Below are 22,051 nucleotides of genomic sequence, written 5' to 3'. Positions count from 1 at the left end.
TGCATATTCTGGGAACCAACATTTTGGCCAAGTTGCTGCTTCTCTTTGACAGGTAAAGCTGGGCTACGTGTTGTGAGAGTTGGCCACTCTGCTGAGCATACTTTCATTAAGGATGTCCTGTATATTTTCAAAGAGAGAAATTTGGGCACACATTTTTAGATTGTTAGGAACTGCTGAACATTGTTTCCATCCAGTATCAAATGTTGTGCCATTTGTTGTTTCCTATATATCTCCAATGATATTTGTGGGGGTGATACTTCGGTTTCAACTTTGCTTTGTCTTACCTTCCCCATAGTTTTTGTAGCAGCATTGTCTAAAGCACAAGGAAATCAAATTGCTTGTCAGAAGGTGGTCTAGGGCGCATATTTAAAAGACTAAGGAATCTGCTGACTTTTTTGTTATTTAACCTAAGCTCCAACTGTTGCAGAAGCTGTATTTTCTTTGCTCTCAAATTCAGTTCACTTTAAACTCAGCAGCTTTAAACCAAACTGAATTTTGAAATGTAGCATATCCCAACAGAAAGCTGCAGGACCACTGCTGATTTCCCAAAAGAATCTATCTAAAAAGGCTAAGAATTATAGCTGACAAGATCTTAACAAGCAAAAATGAGGGTAACAGCTGGGATTCCCATGTTTCACTTCCCTTCTGCAGTGATATTCAGCCTTAGATTGTGCAAGGTGTTTATTTTAAAGTCAGATTTTATATTCCAGCAAGTCTAAATTCTTGGTTGAGCTAATGTTTTGAACATGGTGCTATTAGAATTGACAATTCTTTTTTCTTACCTGGTCTAAATATGTCATGTCTAATAATTTTTCATAAACTTGAGCAAAAACTATTCATATTGATGTGCAGAAAATTGCCGGCACACACAGTGTTCATGTATTATCTGGTTACTGTTGCCTTTGTTTGCCAGATATAGGATTAAATGTTAGGTAGAGAACAGTGGTGCCTAATGATGTGGTGATATAGTAAATAAGGGTGATAAGGGTAAAGGAAATCATTTGTGTCATATACTCCCTCTATATTCAGCAATTGATGTGTGACAGATAAAACAGACATTTAAAACATTGGTTTCCTTATAAGATTCGTTCCACTCAGTTTCACAGGCATGTTGCTATGGGACTGTGTGCAGATTCTGCATAATTAATATAATTTAATTTTGAGGTGTGAAAATCAGGTTTCTCTTTGTTTATCAATTCTTACAAACATTCTGGTGCTTTAGCAAATTTGGCTAACCTTTGGCATGCATTACCAGTCTGTTTTGGACAATACCTTTCCAGCCCACACAATGGAAAGGGGGCATACTGAAAGTGTGCCCATCGTGACATTTTCTGTAGATATTCCCATGTGCTCTGCCATCACAGTGGGTATACTCTTGGCACATGCCATTTCTCATCATGTGGGGCTGGTAAGATAACCAAACCAGTCCAACGAGACTGTCCAGTCTGTAGTTTGCCAGATCTTCCTTTCCCCCCTTTTTGAAGATTGGATCCTCTTTACACCCTCTCCAGTCTTGTGGCACCTCACCCTTTAGCCATGATTTCTCAAAGATGATAGACAAAGTTTCTGAGAGTACATCAGGAAGTTCTTTTAGTACTCTAGCAGGCAATTAATTCTTTTAGTACCCTAGCAGGCAATTAAATGAGTTAATGACTTTAACTCATTTAAGGTAAATAGGTGTTCTGTGACCAACTCCTTATCAATCTCTCCCAGCCCTTCCACCTGAGATCCTTTTAAATGGATTTCCCAGGAATCTGAGACCTTTTGCATGTTATGTATATGCTTTGCCACTAAGCTCAAGATTCCCCCCTGTAATAACAGCAACTTCTCTGTACTCTCATATAGTCTCACTAGACTTTGAAGAAAGTTGTATTAGTGAGTAGCCTGCAGAATTGCAGTGAGATTTATTACTTGTACACACTACTCACAATGTCACTCTACGTACTTCTATGAAAATGAAATAATCTAAGCAGTCAGATCATTTTCAGTAAATGAGATTATTTTTATAATTGTACATTCAGCTTTTGAGAGCAATAGGTTGTTCCAGAAGGATTTTCATTTTTTAAAATAACTAAAACTGATCAAAACTCTATATTTGAAGAAGTGATCCAGTTTGTTCATGAGATGGAGAATGAGCTGAATGTTTTTTCATTTACATCAAAATAAAGCTCTTCTTTTCTCCCCCCCACTTTTCAGTAGAAGTCTATGCCGTTCTTTGGGTGGGTGGGAAGTGGAATTTTGTTTTCTCATTCATCCAAAAGAGTTTTGCTGTATTTGAAGATAAAATATATTATTTATATAAAACTGTTATTTCTAGTCTCAAGAAAAATAATTTTCAGTACACAGCTGTGTAACAGTTTGGTTTAATTAAACAAACAAAACATACAGTGCTAATGAGTTGTTTATGTGGTGTTAATATTATTCCTGTTTTCTTCTAGATGCAAAGAGTCTGGCTGAAATGCTTATGAGGTAAGAATAAAGTGCAGAATTTGTTAGTTTGTTTATATTACAAGTGAATCATCCTGAGACCAAGAATGAACCATTCAAAAAATGCACAGCAACTACTGAGGAAATTCCCCATTTAGAATTTTTCTTTCTTTCTTTTTCACAAATCGTTGGATTTTTGAAATTCAGTTTCAATTGTGAAAGAAATATTTCCTTTCTTTCTTTCCCCACAAATCATTGGATTTGTGGGATCCAATCATATAACCTGGAAATCTCTTTCAATGGTGTGTGTGTGTGTGTGTGTGTGTGTGTGTGTGTGTGTGTGTGTGTGTAGGGGGATTCCACTGGAACTGCAGGACAGTTTAAGAAAAACCCCTTCCACAAGAGGTATGCCACTCACACCTCTCTGGATCCAAGCCTCTGTACTGCTGAAGATGTTCTGCGGACATCAGAGAACCAAACTGGATGTGAAATGTGATGTAGAAGTTTCTGATTAGAGCTCCCAAGTCTTTTTCTTTTTCAAGAAGCTGCCATGGTGGCCCTGATTTTGACACTAATGCACCAATGCCACTCCTGCTACATCCCAGAAAACTCCACTGTTGCCCTCCAAACACAATGCCACTTATTGATGACACATGCTACTTGTACACTTAAGGCACCAGTTAGCACATACTGTTATGTCATGTCCCTGTCCTGTAAAAATAAACCCTCCTCTAACACACAAGGCACAAGTATGCTCCCAAGAAGAGTCGGCAGTGCTTCCTCCATCTCCCGTTCTGTAACTTGGTTTCCATCACCAAGTTTCCACTTGTATACTGGGCACCAGTTCATGCTCAGTTCCAGCTACACTGCCATGGGCAGAGCTGACTGTATACATGCTGGCCACTTGTATGTTCCTAGCTGTCTAGACATGATGGCAGAGTGATATGGCTCCATGCTACACATCTCAATATGGGAAATTATATACTCCTGCTGGCATTGCCATGATTGGCTGAAGAGTTAAGAGTCCTATCCTCTTTTGTTACAGGGAAGGTGAGAGCGGCTTGGAGGGCAGTTATTTGGGCTCACAATTGACTTCAGTGGGCATTTAACTTCCACCTTTTTGCTGTAATTGTAACATTATATAGTTGTTGGGAGAAGGATGCAGGCCTGAGCAATCATAGGAATCTGATCTTTCCTCCATCATATACCCAGCTCCACCCAGTTATGTTGGCAGTTATCTGCTGTGGTGTACATTTTCCCCCACTTGCATGGTACTGTGTTCTGCTGTGCCACGGGGATCTGGGAGCAATCCTATCCCACCTGGAAACTATAAGTCATGGATAGGCTCACACTACTAATCTTGGAAATGAGGATTAATGTGTTAAAGCAAAAGGTATGAAAAAGGTGAGGAGGGATTTGAAGGAAGATCAAGGGGAAAGTAACATCCACATACATGTTCAGAGACAGATGCATGACAGCAGAGTCATATTCAGTGTCAGGAGGCTTTCAGATACCCATAGGTGGTAGAACCAGAAGAGCAAATGTCAAACAGAAAACCAAACTGAAAGATACCTGACAGACTGGTTGTTGGCATGAAAGATAAAGTTTTGGAGTCACTGCCATAAGATGAATTCCTGGCCAACTACAGGGTAAATCCTTGCGACAGTCTCAAAAGCTAATTGTGTCTCCTGCCACCCCACTCTCATTTTCTGCCCATGCTGTTGACTTGTACAGATAAATGTTAAAGCTTTGAGATATTACTGCACATTCTGTACTTGATATAGTATGGATTTGCTACACATTTTTTACTGCCTATATATATTTTACTCTTGGTTGATAGCTCATTCCAAGTGTAATTTTCCAGTACACAGACTTTAAAATGAGAGTATAATAGCTTCAATGATAATACCCTAATTGTTTCTTAAATCAGTTCCAAAAGGCTATATCAATCACTTGAAGTTAGCACAGGAATGGTGATGGGATTGCTGTGTTGTTATTTTTACTGTTTTACTTACTGCAGTGTCAACAGAACAAAAAGCACAGTATGTTACTGAAGAATAGCAAACCTAATGCAATTATCACAAGCCATATAGAAGCTTGAATAAGTAACTCTCTTAAAATGTCCAGTTCCTGTGTTGATCAATATTTAAGTCAATGCCATACTAAGAATACAATGCCGTAATAACTGCCTTTCCCTCTGACTGGCTGAAAGGATCATTAGGTAGTTCAGTTTCTGAAAAAATGGAAGATGGGGAGAAACAGCAGTTTCATAAACTGCATTCAAAAGAATGTATTCTTCAAAAAAGAGTTTCCAGAGGAGGCTTTATAGTCTCTGATAGTTCTCATCTCTGCCCCGCTCCCCACCTTTCTACCTCCAAATACAGCTTCTGTGCTTAAGGGAGCTGATGAAAGGAATTTACTTTAGCATCTCACTGATAGGAGACGGACCCAACCTTGTATTCTTTTAAGATCATGTGACAGGTAACTAAATTATTTGGTGGTTTATTTTCATATATGTATCCCCCTTTTCATTTGGTTTTGTGTTCATTCCTAGCAAGAATACAAGGACATCGGACACACTTAACAAGCAACAGCAGACACTGAGAATGCACATAGACATTCCCAGAGCGCAGCTTTTGATTGAAGAGAGGGACACAATGGAGACCATTGGTAAGCATTGATTGGCTTGTTAGGTGGCTTTATATGAGTGCATCTTGCCAGTTTTCTACTGTTTCTTTTATAGCATAATTTACTATAAGTGGGAAAATTAACTGAATGCTATCCTGTGTTCTGCTTTTGACTATGTATACAAAATAATTGAAGCAGAACAGAATAAAAACATAATTCAAGGGGGAAACCCAGCATGTATCAAACATATGTTAAGGCTATGATGTATCTTGGATTTCCTTTTTCAATTCCCCTTTGTGTGGGAGGGGTAACACTGTTGTTTAAAATTTCAAAGATTGTAAACTGTGGTTAACATTAAAGTAATGGAAAGTATCCCCTTCAAACCTTTTTCCCCGTTACAGTTTCTTGCTTTGTGATGAAATCAGTGAGTTCTCTTGTTGTACATGTGAAATAACATTGTTGGGGTTAAACCAAGTTCTGTGGTTCAAGAGGAAAATGGCAAAGAAAGTGGCTGACATGGTTTAGAAATATACAAATAACGGCAAAGGGAACCCAAACCTTTGGGCCAGCAAGCTTACAATCCCTGTCACCGTTCATACAGATTGAAGTGCTAAGAATCAAACCAATTTAGGCCCGATTCATGCATTGCCAACATTGCAGAGCTGTGGCTTCCCAATCCTGCTTTGGTAACATGGAAAATGTTACCACACCATTGAAGGGAAGTCATATGAAAGGTTTCTATGCTAGCAGCTCACCTCTCTGGGGACCAGCAACACTGAAAAGATAGTTAAGTGTTAGTCACTGGGTCTTAGCTTAGGGCCACCATGTCCTTTAGCTAAGTTCTCACCCCCAGGAAGGGAGCAAGGCTGGTGGTGGCCTGTGTTTGGCCACCACAGCCCCCTGGCCCTGCCCCCCTCATCTGACATCAGACTCAGGGGACCATCCCCACATCTGATGTCAGACACAGGGCATGGTCTTCCTTCCAAACGGGGCCACGTGGCCCTATTTTGAAGGGAGATCAGCCCATGCTGCGTTGGGCAGCATGAGCTGGAGTGACTCTCCCTGCCTTTAAAGGCAGAGAGAGCCATTCCGACCACGCTGCCAATGCAGCGCAGGCTGATCTCCCTCCTAAACGGGGCCGCTCATCCCTGTTTGGGAAGGAGATCAGCCCCGCTGTGTTGCCAATACATTACAGGCCGATTTCGTTTCCAAATGGGGCTTTATGGCCCCGTTTGGGAGTGAAATAACACTCCCGCGTCTGACGTCAGATGTGGGGGTGTGTGTTTGGGCCATGAGGCGCGGCCCCTGATTGGCGACAGCCCGGGTTCTTTGAACCCATTGCCCAATGGTGGCTCCGCCCCTGCTCACCCATCACATTACACCTTCTGTAAATTCACTTTGCTACTGTCTTTTGCAAAGTTGACTTTGCTTCCAGAATATCCTTGAACATTTCTCTCTCAGGCTCAGCATTTCAGAATGCCAATAACCTGGCAGCTGTCCTTATATGGCCAGATTTTCATAAGAGTTTGAGCCAATGCATCAGTGAGAGCAGAGAACTCATAATAAGCCAGCTCTTTAAAAAGTTACATTGAAGGTTCACTGAAGGTGTGTTTAAGGTTCACCTTAAACTGAGGTAAACTTGCATTTGTTTTCTAGTTTTCCTCACATTTGCGTCACTGCTCCTTTCTCTTCTGCCAAGTTTTATCCCTGAGGGTTTTATCCTTGAGTTATCATCCCTGGGCAGCAGAGTTCATAGTGCAGATGCTGCTAGCTCTTTAACTGCTGCAAACTGATAAGTGCTTCTGTAACAGGCTGTCTAACACAGCGTATAAAGCAGTAAGCCAGACCTCTGGCAGGTTTCCTCATGGCTCTCTGCCCAGAGGCTTTATTCCTAACCTGAACAAAAACACTTCTTTTTGCCAGGGACAAAGCACTTTGTTCATCCTCCATAGGACCTTTTTTGGGCAAAAATATGTATCTGGTACTATTATGCAGGGTCGTCCATATTAATGCCTGCTGAGATACGATCCTCCCCATCTCCGGCAATTTTCAGAAAACACCTGAAAACACATCTCTTCAACCAAGCTTTCTCAGCTTTTTAAAACTTGTTTTTAAATTGTTCTGATTATTTCATTGTTGTTTTATGATGTTTTTAATTGTTAATCATTGTTTTATACTTTATAATTTTTGTTTAATTATTAACTGATTTTAATGGTGTTTTAATGTAAACCACCCTGAGCCTTTTGGAAGGGCGGTATAAAAGTTTTAATAAATAAATAAATAAATAAATAAATAAATAAATAAAATGCCCTCCTCTCAAGGAAAAGAATTGATTATAAGCACTGGATTGTTCCACTGTTGAAACTCTTGTCTTGAAATATATTTAAAAGCCATATAATATTTCAGTTTAGGAATTCTCCATGGCTTTTAGCACTATCCAAAATAGCTGGAAATGACTGCAGCAACTTAGGAGAAAGTTTAATGTGTGAAATCAGATTGCATTGTGCATCAAAATTTATTGTTTTTATTGTTTTATTATTATTAGTCTGGTAAAGCATAAAAATATTCTACATAATATTTAAAATGTTTGTGGATTTGGTTTATCAGAATAAAGGGATATACTTCATGGTGAGGAAGTGAATTGATTCTGGTACTATTAAAACAGGAAAATGCAGGACTATATGGGAAATTATCACATCTATCTATCTATCTATCTATCTATCTATCTATCTATCTATCTATCTATCTAATTTGTATATCAGCCCCAAACTTTCATCTCTGGGTGGTATACAATAACATAAAACCAGTTAAGAAATATACAAAAACTTAAAAACACTTTAACAATTTAAAAATAACCAGAGATTAAAACCCAAAAATATTAGGAAGCTGAGAAAGCTTTTGCCCTAGGGCAAAGTCATGGGGCCATTTTGGCAACTATTTATTTCCCCTGGAAATGCCCTCAGGCACAGGATTGTGAGCACATAAAGAAACATGGTGTGAACTAGCTGCATATGAGCTTACTTTGCTATAATTTCAGCAGCCGTTTTAAAGTCTCTATTAACCAAGAAATCAAGCATACCTCTGATTCACATTTCTCCATGCAATCTCATATTAGAAGAGGACACTTTCACAAGGATTAAATATGACTTGCAATGACTGTGAGATACTCTCTTTTATCACTCTTGTAGCACTGGCCTGGAGAGTCAGTTGTAGTGGTGCTAAGTGGTCATTTTAATTTTAATTTTTATCATGAAAATTATGAAAAACTGATGGATGCGGAAATTCAGGAATGGTGGTTACATTTTAATAGGTGTAAAATAATTTAAATCCCTTTCCCATTTTGTTACTGTTGTATGGTCTCTGACCTAGGTTCCATTCCACATGCCTTCCAGCTTAACTTGGATAATTTCTAACTTTCATTTTGGAAATCAGTTTACACACAGTTTGCTTCAGTTTTTACCTGTGTTTTCCCTACAGGTTATCAATGTACACACACATATACATACACTGTATGAAAAGGAAACTTGATGTGATTGTGCCATTGTATCAAAGTTTCCTTTTTGCACAGTGTCAGGGTCCCTCCCTGATGTCCCTCTCAATTCCAGGGAAGTGATTTGTTTTTTAATATTGTTCTGTGACTAAATTCTTGTTACCCTGCTCTGGCTGCGCAGCCTCACGAGCACAGGATAGGCATATATGTTCAGGATAAAAATGAAACAAAACTTGAGGTATAAAGAGAGGTGTATAGAGAGCCAGCATGGTGTCGTAGTTAGAGTGCTGGACTAGGACTGGGGAGACCCGAGTTCAAATCCCCATTCAGCCATGATACTTGCTGGGTGACTCTGGGCCAGTCACTTCTCTCTCAGCCTAACCTACTTCACAGGGTTTTTGTGAGGAGAAACCTAAGTATGTAGTACACTGCTCTGGGCTCTTTGGAGGAAGAGCGGGATATAAAATGTAAAAATAAATAAATAAATAAATAAATAAATAAATAGGTTTATTATTTACTGATTAGAATAAAGATCTCTGCAAAGCAGGGCACACAAGTTTCTCTACCAAGTTACTAGGTACATCCGCTGTTTAACTTTCTGAGTGTTTCTTCTCATCTGCATAAAATGTAACATATAGGGGGTGAGATAACTGGAACAGAGGTAATTAAAACTGGGTTTGTGAACTTAGTGAATTCTTCCAGATCTTCTTGTCTGTTACTAGGAGCTGCCCAGAACACTGCTGGTTCTCCAGCCTCCACACATTCACCCTTCAAGTTCCACACAACCCTCCTGAACAATCTCTCCTGCTCAGAACACACCAACCAATCTCTCACTCCTCAGCCCAGAACACCTCCTACTCCCACACGACTAACTCTAACTCTCCTCCCTTCTCTCTCTGTCTCAGCTGCCTTTATTTTAAATCCCTCCCCCTCTGAACCTTCCATGTCTGGTTACTAGGGTAACCCACACACTCTCATGTACTCACACACCAGTTCCTATATACACGTCCCATCACACTTGGTGTTTTGATAAATGCACAGATTTACTTGTATGCATCAGTAACTTGAGGGGGAAAGGCAAGAACTACAAACTATGGTAAAGTGTGCATGCATAGAGGGCTGAAAACAATCTGGAAATCAAAAGCAGAATTATGGATCATTGCTGTGCTGATAGCACTCTGCAAACAAGATCAGATAATTCAGACCAACAAAATCCATTCAGAAATTTGGATGGAAAGGATTTAATAGGCATTCCTAATTTTGAATGAATTAGTCTTATGATCAAGCATCTTGGCATATGTCCATCTGAGGCAGTAGTTCCCAACCTGTCATATTCCAGATGTTGCTGAACTACAACTCCCATCATCCCCAGCTACAATTTATTGTGGCTGGAGGTGATGGGAGTTGTAGTTCAACAACATCCAGAGTACCTCAGGTTTGCAACCCTTGATCTCCATATTACAATAGGAGGCTTAATGTGAAGACTCGGAAATGATCTTTCTCCTACCCTCTGATGCTAGTTTTTCACATACTGGTTGATTTGTAGGCATCCCCATCTTTTTCGGTACCCACCAAATGCTGCACCAGATTCTGTTATAGGGCACACAGTCATACTTAATGGTTATGATGTACATTACAACTTTGACATTTTGTCTACTCACTTCTCCATCTTAATTTGTGCTACAGAGCTAGGAAAAGACCACATGGAGCTGGAGGCCACAGTCATTAAACTGGTTACCTCAAGTCTTTTTCCAAAGCATATGATACTTTGTGAAAAGTCCTATGCAGGTGACTGTGCAAAAAAGAGCTTCTTTCAGGTCTTCAAGAACTGAGAGAATGTGTGTACGCAAATATACTCATTTTCTTAGAGGTGCTACCAGGACCTTTTGGAGGCATAAGCTCTATCTGATGTCCTTTGCTATTTTAGATTAACCTTAGGGAAGCAAAAACAATTTTTCTTCCTGCAGTTCACTTGGACAGTGTTTGAGAATCCCTATTATAAATCTAACAACATTTGAAACTTAAATTCATTACTTGAATCGATGCCAGTTAATAGAAAAGGCCTGTTATTGAGTGGTGTTTTAAGTTCTAAACATTATATGGATATTTGGGTTGGCTCAGTTGAAGAAGAGGAAGAGGGTATGTCTCTCTTTCTGAAGAGAAATCTGTAACTCAAACGTTACATGTAAGCAATCTCTTTTTCATGCATGCACTTGTTAGAAACTTCAGGGTTCCCTTGGCAGCCAGCTCTGGACAAAAGCAAAGTCAAAACTCATTTGTCTAGTTATTTTAGAAAGTGTCATATGCTAATTGTTAACACACAGTGCTGAAGAACATGCAAGCAATATTAATTCTTTGTAAAGATCATTTAAGTGACCATAATAGCCCCTTCCTTGCATTGTTTTCTTTCCTGCAGATGACAGATCTACAGTTCTGTTAACTGATGCTGACTTTGGAGAGACATCAAAACAGAAATCACTGACTGTCACTCACACAGTACACTACCAGTCTGTCTCACAGGCCACTGGACCATTGGTGGATGTTTCTGATGCCCGGCCAGGAACAAGTAAGTATGAAAGTTAATTTACTGTACCTTTCTAATCAAAATGAATATTAAGTTGCAATATTCATATCTATCCAGCCATCCATCCATCCATCCATCTCAATATTTTAGTACCCCACTTCTCTAACATCAACTAATCTATTTTAAATTTCAAAAACAGAAAATAATAACTTACTAAAATCATTAAGACTATATAAACAAACAGCAGATAGCAGCATCAAAAGACAAGAAGTTAGCAACAGCATTTAAATACAATATAGCAGTCAGCCAAAGACCAAACGCCTATCCTGAATTAAATAAACAACCCTTCAAAAGACAAGTAAATCTGGAATCAGGCAGCTCTTCTTTAGAAGGTTGTTCTAGAATCAGGATGATGAGAATCCTGGAGAAGATTCCCAGAGTGAGTGTACCTGTGAAGGAAGCCATGTGAAAAGTTCTAGTCATTTCTGATGATGAGCCAGTCACTTATTCCTGGGGGTGGGGGGAAACTGGTCACATGAGCAGGCTACTTGTCTGCACAGTGTCACATTGTGCAGACGTCAGAAATGCACAGAAGACTGCCCCTCCTCCATTACCTGGAAGCACTGCAATGTGCAATTTTTAAATTCGTATAGGGAAGAGGAGATCTTGTATGAGTTTGATGGCTTTTAATGCTGAAATCCAAAACTAAGACTAAGCACTCCCCACTGTACCATTCAGTCATGCAAAGCTCTACCAGCTTATAAAAACCTTTAGGTTTCTTTCCCTCACTACATTTCTTTGGAGGCCTTGTGTTGCTGTGACACTTCCACTTATAGCTAGAATATCAGGGAATAAGCTATTAAGAACATAACATAAGAACAACCCTGCTGGTTCAGGCCCAAGACCTATCTGGTCCAGCATCCTGTTTCACACAGTGGCCCACCAGATGCCTCTGGGAAGGCCGCAGGCAGGGAGTGAGGGCCTGCCCCCTCTCCTGCCCGTGCTCCACTGCAACTGGTATTTAGTGGCACCCTGCCTCTGAGGCTGGAGGTGGCCTATAGCCCTCAAACTAGTAGCCATTGATAGACCTGTCCTCCATGAATTTATCTAAACCCTTCTTTAAGCCATCCAGGCCGATGGCTGTCACCACATTGTGTCAGAGAATTCCATAGGTTAATTATGTGTTGTGTGAAAAAGTACTTCCTTTTGTTGGTCCTAAATTTCTTGGCAATCAGTTTCATGGGATGACGCCTGGTTCTAGTGTTATGAGAGTGGAGGAAATTTTCTCTCTGTCAACTTTCTCCACACCATACATGATTTTATAGACCTCTCCCCTCAGTCATCTTTTCTAAACGAAAAAGCCCCAGGTGTTGTACCCTTGCTTCATAAGGAAAGAGCTCTAGTCTCCTTATCAACTTGGTTGCCCCCTTCCTCACCTTCTCCAGTTCTACAATATCCTTTCTGAGGTATGGTGGCCAGAAACTATACACTGTACACATATGACTGCACCATAGTTTTGTATAAGGGCATTATAATAGCAGTTTTATTTTCAATCCCCTTCATAATGATTTCAAGCATGGAATTGACCTTTTTCACAGCTGCCACACATTGAGTCAACACTTCCAACGAGCTGTCCACCATGACCCCAAGATCCCTCTCCTGGTCAGTCACCGACAGCTCTGACCCCATCAGTGTATATGTGAAGTTGCATTTTTTTTGCCCCAGTATGCATCACTTTACACTTGCTAACATTGAACAGCATTTGCCATTTTGTTGCTCCCCCAGTTTGAAGAGATCCTTTTGGAGCTCCTCTCAATCTCTATTGGATTTCACTACCCGAAAGAGTTTGGTATCATCTGCTAATTGGGCCACCTTGCTGCTTACCCCAACTTCTAGATCATTTATGGACAAGTTAAAAAGCATTGGTGCAAGTACAGAACTCTGGGGGACCCCACTTCTTACTTCCCTCCATTATGAAAACTCTCCATTTATATCTACCCTCTGTTTCCTGTCCTTCAACCAGTTACCAGTCCACATATGAACCTGTCCTCATCCCATGACTGCTACATTTTCTCAAGAGTCTTTGATGAGGAACTTTGTCAAAAGTTTTTTGAAAGTCCAAGTATACTATGTATGACAACTGGGTCACCTTTATCCACACACCTGTTGACATTCTCAAAGAACTCCAAAAGGTTGGTGAGGCAAGATTTACCCTTGCAGAAGCCATGCTAGTTCTCCTTCAGCAGGGCATGTTCCTCTATACGCTTAACAATTTCAACGTTGAGAATGCTTTCCATCAATTTGCCTGGATCAGACGTTAAGCTAACCGGCTTGTAATTCCCCGGATTCCCCTGGATCCCTTTTTAAAAATCGGTGTTTCACTGGCTACTTTTCCAGTCTGAACCTAGTAGGGGAAAGTTATATATTACCCCTATATATTATATATAGATCCAGTGTGGTGTAGTGGTTAGAGTGCTGGACTAGGACCGGGGAGACCCGAGTTCAAATCCCCATTCAGCCATGATACTTGCTGGGTGACTCTGGGCCAGTCACTTCTCTCTCAGCCTAACCTACTTCACAGGGTTGTTGTGAGGAGAAACCTAGGTATGTAGTACACCACTCTGAGCTCCTTGGAGGAAGAGTGGGATATAAAATGTTTTTAAAATAAGTATTTTTGCAAAGAGGTCGGCAATTTCACATTTGAATTCTTAGTTCTTTAAGGACTCTTGGGTGGATGTCGTCTGGCCCTGGCAATTTTTTTTTTTTTTAAATTTTCCAGACCGTTTTGAATGTCATCTCTCATTACTTCAGTTCTTGGGAGGGTTTGACGGAGAGAGCGGGCTTAGCCCACTCTCCACACAGATGATCAGTTGTGCAGTCCTGGGCAGCTGGATCGGCCACCCACACGACTACTGGCTCCATCACAGAGCTGGTGGGGACTGTGGAGATTAGGGGTCACCCAGTTCGTGGAAGTCCCAGGATGGCCTGTGAGAGTGTGCTGGTCCTTCTGGGGGGACCTCTCAGGCCAGAAGGCCTGTTGTTGCCTCCCAGTTGGGGGTCTACTCATGTGTCTCCACACACTGCGGCAGCACACAATTTAAAAAACAAGGTTAACAGAGCGCTCTCTCAGTTAACCTCATTTAAGGGGAGGGGGAATTAAGTGGGCTAGCCGTCATGGAACCACCAAGCTCGCCCACAAGCCCCGTGGTTCTGACAATCACTAGGCTAGGCCCCCTTAACCGGTTTTCTAGTGATCGTGGGAATAGGCTCATTGTCTCCTTGCATTTCTTCTGCCAGAGTTTGTGTTCCTTTCTGTTCTTTTGATTTAGACAGGCCTTCCAATTTCTGAAGGAAGTCTTCTTCCCCTTTATACTTTCCTTGACTTTACTTGTTAGCCATGCTGACATCCTTCTGGACTTGGTGGTATCATGCCTTCCTTTTGGTATACATTCTAACTGGGCTTCTATAATTGTGTTTTTAAATAACTCCTTGCATTCTGGAGTGAAGTGACTTTTCCCTTTCAGTTTTCTTCTCACCAAACTCCTCATTTTAGAGAAGTTTCCTCTTCTGAAGTTCAAATTGTCTGTGTTAGACTTCCTTGGTGATTCTCTCCCCTCATGTATGCTTCATTTGATCACACTATGGACACTGTTCTCTAAAGGTTCCATGAGACTGACATCTTGTACTACGTCCTGGGCACCACTTAGGGTTAAGTCTAAGGTTGCCTTCTCTCTACTTGGTTCCATGACCTAGTGCACAGTCATTTAGTGTATCTAGATATCCCGCCGCTTTTGTCATTACCTGAATGTGAATTTACCCAGTCTACTTATGAGTAAGTGAAGTCACCCATTATTACGGCTCTGTCTCTTTTTGACGTCTCCCTGATTTCCTTCTGCAACTCCCATCACTGTCAGTGTTTTGTTCAAGAGGGCAATAGCAGGTCCCTAGTAACACATTTCCTTTCAAGTCTGACCCACAGAGTTTCTGTGGAGGACTCCCATCTTCTTGGCTTCCTAGAAAACCTTCCTAGGTTTTCTAGCTTGTTAGATTTGATCCTTTCTTTAACATACAATGCTAACCACCCCCAATTTGCCCCTCCCCAACATTTGTATAGAGTTCATATCAAGGTATAACAGTGTCCCACTGGTTTTCACTATTCTACCATGTTTCTGTTAGGCCCACTATATCTATGTTTTCATTAGCAACCAAGCACTCCAGCTTGCCCATCTTAGCTCAGAGGCTTCTGGCACTGGCATCTAAGCACCTGTACCCTGAATCCCTTACCTGGTGTATGCTATCTTTCTTATGGCCATTTGATCTCTTTGACCAGCTAATACATCCTTCTGTCTGGTGTTTATATGGTTCTATTCTGTCTCCTTCTGGTTTATTTGAAACATTTACACCCTTGCACCTTAAGAGATGGTATTTGCCAAACCAGATACTGCCCATCTCCTGTTGGCTGGAATACAATAGACCACCATTGAGTTATGTGTTTCTGCTGATTCCTTTCCCTTTTAATATGAGTTGGGCTTTCTGCTTCTATACTGGTTCATTAATCATTTTTCTTTTGGGGCGGGGGGTAGGTTGGCAATGCAATTCAAAATACTGTTCAGTAAGCAGATCTAATATACAGGTGGACCTTGTTATCCACAGGGGTTCCATCTCCGCAGATGATAAAACCACGCATAAAAAGACCTTAAGACAAGGGCAATTGGTAGGTTAGGTTCCTGGAAGGCCAAAAAAGTGTAAGTGTGTGTGTGTGTGTGTGTGTGTGTGTGTGTGTGTGTGTGTAGGGGGGAATTGGAGAAATAACATACTGTGCCATGTTCTTCAGGTCTCCATATGTCCAGCAATGCCCCACAAACATCCAATTGTGCCCATTTTCCACAAAAAAACCTACAGAAAACCTTTCTTTAGGAAAGTGCCACAAAATGGCTCTGATCAGCAAAATGGTGACCGGAAATTACCTTGGAGGTCATTTTTGGCCACCTAGGAACTGCAAATAGGCAAATTTTAACCCTTTTTGTATCTGCAAATAACAAGGCTGGGTGCATATGACCTGACGGTGGATACACGAAACTGCATGTGCCAGGACTGTAGATAATGAGGTTCACCTATATACTCAGATTTTTTGGCAAAATCCAGTACAGTTTTCTCACGTATAGAATATTCTCTAGCTTTTTGGCCTTGATTCCATGTAGTTTACAAAATTCATTGCACAAACAATAATATTTATTAAGCAGATGTATGATTGCAAGGGTGCGTGTGGAGCAGACGAATTTGCAGTGCAATTCAAAATACTGTTCAGTAAGCAGATATAATATGCTAAAGTTTTTTGTTGTTGTTGTTTTGTTTTACCAAATCCAGTACCATTTTCTAATGCCTGGCAGATTTCCTAGCACTTTGACAATGGTTAGATGAGGTTTACAAAAAACATTGCACAATCAATATATAAAGCTGCAGCATACTGTTAAATTGGGGGTTGGCTTCAAAGGCAGCCACTTATCTGACTATTGTCTTTGCTTCGCAGAAAAAGCAGAACAGCATGTTTAGAGCTGAACCTTTTTATTTTTGTGCTAGTTATTACCCTAATCTCAAAGAAAGAAGAACACAAGAACAGTTTATATTTTTAAATGGCTTTGTAAGTAAAAAAGCTGTCAATGTGTTGATGTGAAGGGATGAATCATGAATAATCCTTATATCTATGACTACTTATCCCTAGCTTGCTCATTTTAGAATTTCCCATTTCAAATTCAAACTAATACAAAGGAGCAGCCTTGCTATTTTAATTTTTTTCAAGCCAAATAAAATAACTTTTTAATAAGTTTGAATTTGTATTTTAATACTGTTACTTCCCATTGTTATTAACACCCTCAGATGCCTCAAAAGAAAAATCTTTTCATGATTCTTTTATGTCCTATTCTCTTTTCAACAAATCCACACCCACCCACTCCTGGGCGAGGGGTGGGGGAGAGTAAATGATAGCAGGCATTGAGATTTAGGCACAATCAGGAAACTATTGATTTCTAGATAATTTTTCTGTTAAAAATAAATTCCCCAGGAATATTTTATTTGCATGACATAAAATATTCATTAGTAAGGCAACCATATAAATAGGTGCGAGGAGAGCTGGTCTAGGGCGAGGAGAGCTGGTCTTGTGGTAGCAAGCATGACTTGTCCCCATAGCTAAGCAGAGTCTGTCCTGGTTGCATATGAATGGGAGACTTGATGTGTGAGCACTGCAAGATATTCCCCTCAGGGGATGAAGCCGCTCTGGGAAGAGCAGAAGGTTTCAAGTTCCCTCCCTGGCTTCTCCAAGAGAGGGCTGAGAGAGATTCCTGCCTGCAACCTTGGAGAAGCCGCTGCCAGTCTGTGAAGACAATACTGAGCTAGATAGACCAATGGTCTGACTCAGTATATGGCAGTTTCCTATGTTCCTAGGTGCATATTAGGTATAATTAAGCTGGGGAGTTGGGCAGGACAAATGTCCTTTGGACTGCCAATCTCTGGGGGCTGCCCTCCCCCTCCCCCATGTTCTGCCTCTTAGGGTACTTGACACTGGGTACTCAGTGTTACTGAGTGTACCGCTGCCCACCACATCCTCCTGCTGTGGCCAAGTATGGGTCTGTCCTCTGGCCATCTGGTCACTCACTCGCCTCTGCCAGTGCTGCTGCTGCCACAGCCAGCCTGCCTCCCTTTGCCAGCTGTGACATGGTTTAACAATATCATGGCAGTAGCTCACACCAGTGCATTAACATCATTAGACCATGATGCAGCATGGCCCAGTGGTCGGTTGGCATGTGAGTGATGGACGGGCAAGTGGTGGCTGGCAGTGGTTGGGCCACCACAAATGTCATCTTGAGGTTGCTCTCAGTGTCACTACACTAGAGTGACCAAACATGCAAAATATGTTTGACATTATATATCTTAGCAGTCAGTAGAATATGGTAGCATTACGTCTGATGACCAACCAGATCAGCCCATTTGTCACTCAACAGCAATTCCATTTTCGGTTTTTGTCAACTCTTCTCCTTCCTTCTTTCACTGGCTAATCAGGTCTCCAATGCCAGTGATGATCTCTGTGTTTAATTGCAGATCCTACAACAAGAAGGAATGCAAAAGCTGGGCCCACAGCTCGCAACAGATACGCGAGTCAATGGACTCTCAACAGACCCCATCCCACGATATCAGCCCACACTTTAACAACAGATTGGAGGCTACCAACCCCCAGGGCCACAGGGTCTGTGGATAAAGAGAGTGACAGCTACAGTGTCAGTCCATCACAAGATACAGGTACAATATTTGTTTCTAGACCTCAGAATAAGGACAAGATTATCATCAGAATAGAGCATTCATGCAATTTAGTATATTGGATTTTATCCTCCTTTGGGTTCTGAACATTATATCTAAGATAGGGTTTTTGCATCTTCTAATCATTTAGGAAAACAAGAACAGTGAACACGAGGAAGTGACGGGGGGGGGGAATCAATTCTCTTTGTGTGCATTTACTCCCTCCTTCTCCTCCCCCTCTGCTATGCTTTTCTTATCCCTAAAGCTCTACTTACTGAGCTTTGAGGGAAAGGTTTGGGAATTTGCTGCATGAAACAGCATCAACCAGGATGTGGCAGTGTTAGGCAAAAATGACTGCATCCGATGTCGAATGACTTGAGCTCTAATATGAATGGCTTGAGGTGTAACATTGTAAGTTCTTTCTGGGAAATCTGTTTGCAGGAATGTGACTCATAAATGACTACATGATGAAAGAGAATATTGTGCATTAGAAGCCCTATTCAGACATATATAATATATCATTAAGGTGTCTGTACACATGTACATGTTTTTGTTTGAATGACTGTACATGCATTCATTTTAAATGTGAACTTCGGTACAAGCCTCTCAAATGCAGGAAACAGATAAAAATAGTATTACTGTGCAAGTGTTGAATGTGTGAATAACTGCACTTCTATATCCTGTACAGATTGAACATGCATTGAACATGATGTGGGAATAGAACTAGAACCCACAGCCTATTCCACAGGGGTGAATTTTGCTTAAAGGAAAAAGTATGAAGTAACATGTACATTGTGCTCAATAGGGATGTGCATGGAACTGGTTCGGAGGCCCTTTATTGGCCTTCGAACCGGTTCAACCAGCAGATGGTTCCACCGATTCAAAGGCGGGTTCGAAAGGTGGGGGAGGGTGCACTTACCACTCCCGCCGCTTTCCCCCCCACTGGCGTCTGATTTTAGTAAAGCCAATCAGGGCAGCAGTAAACTTCCCTGCCACCCCATTGCCCCCATTTACTGGAAATACCTGGAAGTATTTGATGTGCCTGCACTGGCGTGCGCAGGAGCACCAGATACTTCCAGGTAGTTCTGGTAAACAGGAGCAACAGGGCAGCAGGGAGGTACACTGCTGCCCTGACGGCCTTTACTAAAATCAGATGCTGGAGGGGAGAAAGCGGCGGGAGGGGTAAGTGCACCCTCCCCCACCCTTTCTCTTTATACTTTTTATTCAATTTTCACAACACAAAAGGACAAACACAAATGATACAGACACTCACAAACATACAGAAGAAAGACTTCCATCTCATCCTTGGAACAAGTGTTGTTAACAATAACCGGATCTTGCCTATAGATTAAACATTCTCTCCCCAGTAGTTCATATAGAAAACAACTTTGGGGTATTTTTGAAACATTTGTTGTTAGCCCTCAAAAGCCTGACAAAAATCCATTTTGTAATGTATTTTTAAATAGACAAGAAGAGGGTCCCATTCTTTTTTAAATTCTTCAAATTTATTTCTTAGTAGTGATGTTAGTTTCACCATTTCTGCCAATTCTAGTACTTTAAGAATCCAATCCTCTTTAGATGGGCATTGACTGTCTTTCCATCCTCCCCCACCCTTAAAGCTGCACACACACCTGCTTTTGAGCCTCCCCCACCTGGTTCCGTGCACATCCCTAGTGCTCAACTCTTTCAGGGGGCTTTTCATTCCAGCACAACTTGCCACATTCTAATATATGTATTCATATTTTACACACACACACACACACACACACACACACACACACACACACACACACACTCCAATCCTATTTACCAGTCTTGTCCCTAAAATCTTCTGCATGAGTCCATTTCTCATGCTCACCAGGCTATCAATACTCAGAATTCCGCACTAGACATATACATTCTCTATGGGAATATAACCATTACCCCTGTCTTGTGGCAAGAGAAAAGTTTTCATGTCCTGGCTTGCAGAAATATTAAGAAGCCCCAATGTAGGAGAACAATGCACATATTTTTGATACTATATTATAAAACTTTGCAGTGAATTGATTGATTAAGTGCCGTCAAGATGGTGTTGACTCTTAGTGACCACATAGATAAATTCTCTCCAGGATGATCTGTCTTCAACTTGGCCTTTAAAGTCTCTCAGTGGTGCATTCATTGCTGTGATAATCGAGTCCATCCACCCTGCCATTGGTCGTCCTCTTCTTCTCTTTCCTTCAACATTCCCCAGCATGATAGACTTCTCAAGGGAGCTGGGTCTTCACATAATGTGTCCAAAGTATGATAGTTTGAGCCTGGTCATTTGTGTCTTGATTGAAAATTCTGGATTGATTTGTTCTATGATCCGTTTGTTTGTTTTCCTGGTTGGTCATGGTATCCTCAAAGGTCTTCTCAAGCACCAAAGTTCAAAAGCATCAATGCTTTTTCTGTCTTGCTTCTTCAAAGTCCAGCTTTCGCATCCACAGCTTTCGCATCATGGGAAAAACCATTGTCGGAACAATTCTAATCTTTGTAGGTATAGATATATCACAGCCTTTAAATATCATTTCCAAAGCCTTCATTGCAACCCTACCAAGTGCTAGTCTGCAGCGTATTTATTGACTGCTGGATCCTTTACTGTTGACAGTCGATCTTAAAAGGCAGAAGCTATCCACCACTTCAATGTCTTCATTGTCAGTTCTGAGGCTGGTTGCTGTACATACTGTCATTAGTTTAGTCTTCTTTACATTTAGTCGTAGTCCCATTTTTTTTACTCTGCTCCTTGACTTTCATTACTAGAGCTTGTAGATCATCCACATTCTCAGCTATCAGAGTGGTGTCATTAGTGTAGTTCAGGTTATTGATGTTTCTTCCTCCAACTTTAAAACCATGCTCCTCTTCTTCCAATCCAGCTTCTCTCAGTATATGTTCAGCATATAAACTGAATAAATATGGAGAAAATATACCGTCTTGTCTTACTCCTTTGCCTATCTGGAACCAATCTGTTTCACCATGTTCCATCTAGACTGTGGCTTCCTGTCCTGTGTATAGGTTTCTTATGAGAACAATGAGATGTTTTGGGACACCCATTTTCCTAAGGATATTCCACAGCTTGACATGGTTGATGCAATCGAAAGCTTTTCTACAGTCAATGAAGAACATATTGACTTCTTTCTGGTATTCTTTGGCTTTCTCAATTATCCAACGTACATCAGCAATGATGTCTCTTGTTCCTCAGCCTTTTCTGAAACCAGCTTGAACATCTGGCATTTCCCTTTCCACATAGGGCTCTAATGTGCATTGGATGATCCTGAGCATTAATTTGCTAGCATGTGAAATTAAGGATATTGTGTGGTGGTTTGCACAATCTGTTAAGTCTCCTTTCTTTGGCATGGGTATGTAGACTGACCTCTTCCAATCTTTTGGCCTCTGTGCCGTTCTCCAAATTGCTGGCATAGTTTGGTTAGAGCCTTGACTGATTCTTCTTTTGTTGCCTGCCACATTCTCTGTAGCTATTCTATCAATTCCTGTAGCGTCCCAACTTGGTAATGACCAGAGTGCTGATCTAACTTCATCTTCCTGTACTAGAGGTTCTTACAAGTAGCGAATATCTTCTAGAGTATCTTGAATGTTGATGTCCCTGCTGTACAGGTTTTCAGTATACTCCTTCCATCTCTGTTTGACCTTCTCTGAATCAGTTACTATCTGTCCTT

The 22,051-nt window shown here is 41.0% G+C and overlaps 1 protein-coding gene across 4 annotated transcripts in view; it reads left to right on the top strand.

The window, feature by feature from the left end:
* DSCAM (DS cell adhesion molecule) overlaps positions 1–22,051 on the top strand; it is a 579,300-nt gene that overhangs the window by 517,495 nt on the left and 39,754 nt on the right. For 3 of the 4 annotated variants that reach the window (XM_053310683.1, XM_053310686.1, XM_053310685.1), the window contains 4 exons: positions 2,439–2,469; positions 4,982–5,097; positions 10,962–11,111; positions 18,165–18,362. In XM_053310683.1, the coding sequence (XP_053166658.1) occupies positions 2,439–2,469; positions 4,982–5,097; positions 10,962–11,111; positions 18,165–18,362 (495 nt within the window). The remainder of the gene's footprint in view (positions 1–2,438; positions 2,470–4,981; positions 5,098–10,961; positions 11,112–18,164; positions 18,363–22,051) is intronic. The other variant, XM_053310684.1, reaches the window with a different exon arrangement.

Source organism: Hemicordylus capensis, chromosome 3 (genome assembly GCF_027244095.1).
Source record: "Hemicordylus capensis ecotype Gifberg chromosome 3, rHemCap1.1.pri, whole genome shotgun sequence".
NCBI classification, from domain to species: Eukaryota; Metazoa; Chordata; class Lepidosauria; order Squamata; family Cordylidae; genus Hemicordylus; species Hemicordylus capensis.
This window is presented reverse-complemented; position numbering and strand designations above follow the sequence as displayed.